General features: G+C 44.8%; 5 protein-coding genes across 5 annotated transcripts; 2 read left to right on the top strand and 3 right to left on the bottom strand.

The window, feature by feature from the left end:
- Window positions 1-848: 848 nt before the first annotated feature.
- PHALS_11537 (uncharacterized protein) lies at window positions 849-1,076 on the bottom strand (the record flags this gene model as incomplete). The annotated part of the gene is made up of 2 exons (XM_024726748.1): window positions 849-929; window positions 999-1,076. The coding sequence occupies 2 exons, from the start codon at window positions 1,074-1,076 to the stop codon at window positions 849-851; spliced, it is 159 nt and encodes a 52-aa protein (XP_024572038.1).
- Window positions 1,077-3,357: 2,281 nt separating this feature from the next.
- Window positions 3,358-3,714, top strand: PHALS_11536 (uncharacterized protein; the record flags this gene model as incomplete). The annotated part of the gene is made up of 1 exon (XM_024726737.1): window positions 3,358-3,714. One exon carries the CDS (start codon window positions 3,358-3,360, stop codon window positions 3,712-3,714), a length of 357 nt encoding a protein of 118 aa, XP_024572037.1.
- Window positions 3,715-3,766: 52 nt separating this feature from the next.
- PHALS_11535 (thioredoxin domain-containing protein 9) lies at window positions 3,767-4,486 on the bottom strand (the record flags this gene model as incomplete). The annotated part of the gene is made up of 1 exon (XM_024726726.1): window positions 3,767-4,486. One exon carries the CDS (start codon window positions 4,484-4,486, stop codon window positions 3,767-3,769), a length of 720 nt encoding a protein of 239 aa, XP_024572036.1.
- Window positions 4,487-4,619: 133 nt separating this feature from the next.
- On the bottom strand, window positions 4,620-5,519 carry PHALS_11534 (28 kda heat-and acid-stable phospho; the record flags this gene model as incomplete). Its single annotated transcript, XM_024726715.1, has 4 exons — window positions 4,620-4,765; window positions 4,829-4,879; window positions 4,937-5,296; window positions 5,357-5,519. The coding sequence occupies 4 exons, from the start codon at window positions 5,517-5,519 to the stop codon at window positions 4,620-4,622; spliced, it is 720 nt and encodes a 239-aa protein (XP_024572035.1).
- Window positions 5,520-5,654: 135 nt separating this feature from the next.
- PHALS_11533 (thioredoxin) lies at window positions 5,655-6,837 on the top strand (the record flags this gene model as incomplete). Its single annotated transcript, XM_024726704.1, has 5 exons — window positions 5,655-5,657; window positions 5,728-5,853; window positions 5,918-6,409; window positions 6,521-6,643; window positions 6,703-6,837. 5 exons carry the CDS (start codon window positions 5,655-5,657, stop codon window positions 6,835-6,837), a joined length of 879 nt encoding a protein of 292 aa, XP_024572034.1.
- Window positions 6,838-7,244: the final 407 nt, after the last annotated feature.

Here is a 7,244-nt window from a genome sequence, read left to right as displayed (position 1 = left end):
TCCGCAAGACACGAGCAGGGCTCGTATCGCGCCGCTGGCGCAGCTCGTCTTCCTCGTCGTCCCATGCGGGAAAAAAGGTGTCAGACTCATAGTCGACCGCATCCTCAACGAGGCCACTCGGCACTGAAAGCGTGCGCGGAGCGCGACATTTGTACTCATCGAGCCTAGGATATAAATTCCCTGGTGCCTCGGACGCACTGTCCGACGTAGCACCGGGTGCGGGGGACGCAGTTGGGCTCTGCCCGTGCTCGCTGTCTGGACCAGCAAGACTTGATGGTTTTCGTGACGTAAACACTGGGCTCATTGAGCAAGGAAGTTGTTGAACTGTTGTTAAACTCCAACAAATTGAGTTGCAATGTCTAACGGACACGCGAGCATCATTGAGGCAATAATCGATTGGAACTATAAAAATTCTAATATCAGAGGTGGGTGTGTCACACGAGATGAGCATGGTGTGACCACACCCAAACAAGAATACGGCACGGGGCTAGGTAGCCAGTAGTTATGCATGTATTTAGATTTTACCATATATATTCAGTATATCTAGGAAAATCTAAACTCTTAAAAATAAGGATAATTAAAATCAGTTTGGAATTTAAACCGAAGAGTCGATTAGCCTTGGGTAGGCAAAAATCACTCTTGGAGTAAGCGGATTGCGATCCGCTAACTCATACTTGGTTCTTGTAAAGAACGAAAAGTCGGTGACCTAACGTACGCTTCCTCAAGCGTTTTGCAACGGCAGCCCCGCTGCAGCTATGGCGTCCGCCATGCTAAGTATCTTGAGTACATCTAGACGCCCTACTCCCTTGGAAACCACGTTAGTGTACGGGTCCGTACACTAAGAAAGTCTAGGGTACTAACGTTAATGTAAGCAAAAAATCTGTGTATGGTGCTTCATATAGAAATTTATCGAATGCATAACTCTCAAACTGTGACAATAATTGACGTTTTTTGTTCGCACATGTTTCGTTCGCTTTTCCTTGTCCCTCGCATCGTACTAGTGAGCGAATGTGTCCGTTCCATAATTCAGACAAATGAAGATAGTGGATAGATGATCCGATCCGTGCAGTCTGCATCTTTCAGCACCATTCGTTAAGTTCTAACCTTCTTGCTCTTCCTTTCTTTAAATGATGGTGAAAATAGACTTTTACCGAGCTTGACAAATCTTAGAGTTCATAACAAAACTTGCGCCTAATCGCCGCAACGAAAAGCACGGTTGTATTGAAGAAACTTAGTACCCTTCTGTCCGCTATTCTCGTTTGAAATGATGAGGCACAACAGAACTCAATTCTTTCCCAGTAAGGTGCCCCGCACCTACTGGGTGGTCTCGTTTCCCCGCGACAAACCAGACTGGTTAGAGGCGGGACGTCGGTTTGACGAACCTTTACGCACCATACATAGGGGACAACCAGTCTGAAGGTGACAGGCGTCTCCACAGACAAAACAGAGTCGGTGTCTACACTCTGTTCGGCAGCTCAGAGCTCTCCCTCCTCTTTCTCAGCATAGCTGAGATCCATTAGCTCAGGCCCGCTCGACGAGCTCTTAAAGCGTGCATTACAACCAAGTCGCGCCGACTTAAAGTTAAATTCGGCATTCAATAGCACATTCACCGCTTCTTCGAAAGAAGACGCATGCACATGGAAGACTTCTTTTCTGGCCACAGCAGTGCGGAGGCCTTCCATAAAGACGGTCGCTGCGGCCGCCGGGGGGATGTGGCAGGATTGCCAGTTGTTATGCATATTACTATATTCGTTAGATTTTGTTATACTAGTTAGGTTTTGCTAATTTAATGAGGTATTACTATATTATGAGAAAATTCAAGGGTTTAAATATTGGCCGCTCTGCCGCAACTAAACCCATTAAATACAGTTTTCAATTTTGAACAGAAGTGCTTGATTGCTTTGGTTAAGGTTTGGTTTCTTGGAGGTAGCGGATTGCGATCTGTTACACTCGTATTGGTTGACCCTAGCTTAGCTTCCTTTAAGCAAAGAGCTACGACAGGCCGCTACACTTGGTAGTACTTGTTGGTCAATTTACGCCTCAGTCGTTACAACTGATCATCTGTGAGGATGGAGAAATACTCCTATTTGTCCTAGGGCAAGCAGGACTGGCTTTATATATTGATGTATCTGGTGGGCCCTGAGGGCGTAAAGCACCTCGTTGCGCAAGGGCCCGCCTGGATGCGTTCGCAAGTTATTAAAAAGCTCTGTTAAGCACGTACAGCAGAAGCTGTCGACGACGGATGATTCCATCCGACCCAGGCCGCTCATGGTGAGCGCTAAAATTTTCGAGAGTAAGGATGGAGAGAATCTCCTTCACTGGATGAGAGAGGCCAAGATGGCTATGGCATCCGCCATGCTCCAAAACGAGCAACAGCGCTTGGGCCGAGCGCAAGAACGGGCACTAACGTGCAGTGCTTCGGTTGAAGCTGCGTTTCCCTCCTGGAAGGAGTTGAAGCGTCAGCTTTTGCAAGTGTTCTCGCCGCCTAACAGCAATATCGCGTGCGATCGCGTTTCCTTGCCTTCCAACAGGGCAAGAAGGAGTTGTTTGACTTTGTCCAAGAGCTGAGCACTCTTATTGCCGATCGGTGGCTTCTTGCTACGATGTGGCAACACCACTATGTGATAACACTAACTTGTGTAAGATACACCTATTTACGGTCGCACAATCTTGTGCGTCCCGCTCTTTCTTTCAAGGGTACGTGTAACCCCGTTTCAATTGATTTTTGAGCAGAAAGAGAAAAAGAATGGCCGCACAACTGTTGGAGACTGAACCATATCCTTTCCATCGATCAAAGTTCTTATAGATGGCCAGGGTTTGTGGGTTAATGACAAAGTCGATCCTCTGCGTGAAGGAACCCAGTATGTGTTGATAAGAGAGGGGGGACAATCGGATGCTGGGCTCGTAGATGGCGAAAAAGTTTTATCTGTACTTATCGGGGTTCAGAGAATCACCGAAGATGATTTTCTGTCTTTATTTTCACATGTCTTGCAGAGATTTTGGTAATCGTCTCGTGACTGTTTTTATCGAATGACACGTTCAAAAAATGACTCTTTTTGCAAGATGCAATTGATCCAATGTTACGAGAACGAATACCTTTGAGATGCTGTTGAAGGAAGACTTAATGCGCTGAGGTATTTTGCCGGGGCTTGTTGCCTGTGAATCCGATTTTTCGGTCTTAGGCAGGAAGAGAATGAGAATTGGGAGGCATTACGAATGTCTTTATGAGGTAATAAACGAAGCATTATTAATTGATTAGAAAACTAACCTTATTACCGTCCATAAATGCCTTCATTTTGAATTTTGGGAATTACCAATATTACAGAAGCGTGTTACCAACATTTCGCGCCAGATTATATGGCGTGCCGACTTAAACGTGCCGCCGACGACGAAGGCACATCAACGTCCAAACGACAAGCATCTTGTCAAAGTAATGCATGCTGCTCTCAAGTCATTAACTCATTTGCAAACCTTCCCACAGTGGTGAACATTCGCGCTTTAAGCCTGGAAGACCGCGCAGATGCCGTTATCTCTAGCGGAAAACAGAGCTGGACGCTTGCCAACTTGTCCAAGTGGCGTCATAAGACGCTTAACATAGGTAGCGATTCAAATCATCTTTGTTCAGAAACATCAAGCAAGGAAATTTTACGGCAGCGGCAACGTGCTTACCGTCATTGGTGTATCGCCTCTTCAAAAAAACATCACAACATTTAGACACGATACACAAGATTTGAGCTTTTGCCTAATTTATCACAATCCAATTATTCTAATCATCTTCATCCATATCGCTGTCGTAGAAGATACTCTGGCGAATATTATGAATTCGTTCTTCTAACTGCTGCTTCGCCGTAATCGGATCCTTTCCTGATGCGTAGGCTCCTCCACAATCATCCAGCGGATTTTCTGGCTCTGGTCCTTCATACGTCAACACCTTGTGCAAACTCAAGTAGTAAGCCAAAAAAGCAGTTGAGAATTTGTCTGTGCCTCCAAGCTCGTCCAGACCCTGTACCATTTTCTCTACCTTCTGGTTATGAACCAGGGCAATACAAGGGATCATATACACTCCGAGCTTATCGACAAGATACTCGGCCTTTTCAGCATTGATACGAGCAAACTTTGTCTCAACATGGTGCGGTGCCAGACGCGTTAAGTGACTGTCCACAAGCTGGCAGAAAGCGTTGGCCGGAGTAAAAAAGTGGACTACGACCTTGTCACTCTTTTTCATAACTTCGAAAAAATCATGTGTATCGCAAATGGTGGAATACTCTCCATGTCCATGAGCCCGTAACTCTTGTATCTTACGCGCTTTCTGCTGCATGGCCTGCAGCCGCTTCTCGCGAAGTCGCTCTAGCTCGTCATCGTCAGCCTTCTCGAGTTTTTTAATGGTTTCGTCCAGCTTCTGATGTTTCTTATCTAGTGTTTCTAGCACCTTTTCCCCAATCAAGCTCGCGACCATCTCGGCCTGCGAAGTAGAAGTCGACGCCATAGTGCCAAAGGTCAAGAATGTGTAATGATGCCGACCTTTAAGATTTTTTTGGAAAAGCATTAAATTTACTTTCAAATTTTGAAAGTTGCCATTTAAGTTCGAGTTGGAAAGGTACTAGTTAACTAATATCACCTCATAAAGCTCGCTCATTTTCATAGTCTATGAGTCGTTGGATAAGCTCCTTCTTCTGGCCTTGTGTAGACAGATCCCGCTCTTTCAACTTCTCCTTCAAAACTGCCGGCTTCAAGGCTTTGATCGCACGAGCATCCAAAGGTTCGTCTTATAATCAACAATAATTAGTCCGATACATGTTTGCCGGTTACAGCTCAATTTTCAACTTACCGTCATCCTTGACCTGCACACTCTTCTTGCTCTTCTCGCGTTCAGCAGCAGCTACATCGATTACAACACAATTAGATAAGCAAGATCTTAATAGTCTAAGCTACATACCTTCTTCTTCCTCCTTCTTGCGCTGTTCAGCTTCTTCACGGCGACGTTTAACTTCCGCCAATCTGGCCAAATCCTTCTTAGCCTCGTCCGTTTCACCAGCCAAGTGCTTTTTCAAGTAATACGCTGCTGCTCGCTCCTTCTCAATGGCTTCACGCTCTCGTCGACTAAGCTGTTGAGGGGCAGCATTCTCATCCATATCCTTAGCTTTCATTACTTTATTCGCCGTTTTCTTCGCGTTTGGATTCTGCGTCTTGGCAACAGCCGCAAAGCCAACCTTTTTCTTTTCCTGCTGCAATACCGGGCCATCTGCGCTGTTGCTAAAACCAAATAACGAATTGGTCTGCACACGTTCAAAAGCCACTAATTCTTCTCCTTCTTCTTCTGAGCTTTCATCATTCTCTGAGTTGCTACCTTCCTCACTATCGTCACCACGAGTTTTACGCTTCTGCTCCTCCTGTTCATCACGCAACGTCATCTCCTCCAGCGATGTCACAAACTTGCGAGTTCCACCCTTTTCGCGCTTCTTGCGACCCTTGCCGCCTGCGCCGCCCGGTTTACCACCAGGTTTACCAGCATCCCGCATTCTGACTGCTAAGTGACAAGACGATTGGCGTCGAGAATGACAATCACTCTGTGGGAATACGAAATCTCTCTATAAGAGCAATCAATCTTAACTTCTACTGCTTCATTCGGGAACTTTCCCTTTTGATAAACGAAAATGGTAGGATGCGGTATTCGTCTTGAAATTATCATCGATTGATTCTGATACTCACTCATGCAATGCCTCTTAGATATGCTTTGGAGATTTTTGCTTACCTCTTCATGTGCTAGTGCTTGCGCTTATTATCTCGCAAGCATTGTGGACATATGTTCGCACTAAAGTGTTAGGCAAGGGCGAAGAAAAAATTCCTAAAAATGTAGATTCTCTTGATAGCAAGATTTGTATTGGTACTATTTGCTGACTTATGAGGGTGTTTTTAGAGCCGTGTGATCCACGTGACGTCAGAAAAACAGTTTATGGAACTTATTGGTAAGGACAAACCAACGAAACGTTCGGTCGTCGTGGACTTTTCAGCTTCGTGGTGCAGCCCGTGCCGCTTCATTGGTCCTGTGTTCCATGAACTAAGTGCCAAATACCCAAGCATACTTTTTCTCAAGGTAGACGTGGACGAGCTCAAGTCCGTCAGTAAAGCCTGTGGTGTTACAGCTATGCCAACGTTCCAAGTCTTCCGTAGTGGCATCAAGTACGATGAGATGCGTGGGGCAGATAAAGCTGGATTGGAAGCACTTATAAAGAAGCATAATGTTGAGATGGAGCCAGCAAAAGAAGAAATACTAGAACAGTATGCTGAAAAAAAGTTAACTTCGAAACGTGAGGACGGGTTGCGCCAGCGTAAGGTGCAGGTGATAAATGTCACGACGGAAGTACAGTGGGAGCAACTAATGCAGCAGAACCAAGAAACAAACAAGGCGGTGCGTATGATATCCAAATTGCATTGTGATATCTTGCCACATCTACGATTTTTATTGATTCGATCGCAATTACACTGACGATACGTTTTGTATGTTCATTATTACTAATAGTTGGTCGTGGACTTCTGGGCCACGTGGTGCAAGCCGTGCCTAGAAATCGCGCCATTTTTTGAGGAGCTATGTAATCGATATCCTGCTGCTGTTTTTGCGCGCGTGGACGTTGACGAACTTGAGGTACGACACTTGTCACCTGAGGCTTCAAGTTATAACATATGCTTTGATTTTGCTTTCAGGACGTCGTGGAAGACTTTAACGTTTCGTCGTTGCCTAACTTTAAGGTATTTAAGGGTGGAAAGATAGTCGATGAACTCAGTGGGGCTATAAGGGGCACCTTGGAAAAGATAGTGGCCAAGCATGCCTCAAACTGATACGCGTTTTATGTTTGTCTTAATTAACGCAATTTTGTAACTCGTTTCGACGAATTTTGTTCACGGAGTATTTCTTAATAAAAAAATTGATTGATAGCATGGAAAAATTACATTTCTCCTGGAAAATCAAATAACGATCAAAGTCTAAGAGTTTCTTACTAGATTTGCCAGTTTGCTGTGATAGACAAAAGTACGCTCAAATAACACTATCCTAGAAAAATCCAAGCTATTTACTGTTAGCTTAGCTTAGCTTTTTGCTTGTTAGCTTAGCTTAGCTTAGCTTAGCCTGAAATATGGCCAAGCTACCAAGCTACTAGCAAGCTACTAGCTAAAATAGCTTTCATGCTATTTATAGATTTATAAAACCGCAGTGGTCGAATATAAATTTCTGTATTTTTAATTCAGCC

Source organism: Plasmopara halstedii, assembly GCF_900000015.1.
Source record: "Plasmopara halstedii genome assembly, contig: Scaffold_54, whole genome shotgun sequence".
NCBI classification, from domain to species: domain Eukaryota; phylum Oomycota; class Peronosporomycetes; order Peronosporales; family Peronosporaceae; genus Plasmopara; species Plasmopara halstedii.
This window is presented reverse-complemented; position numbering and strand designations above follow the sequence as displayed.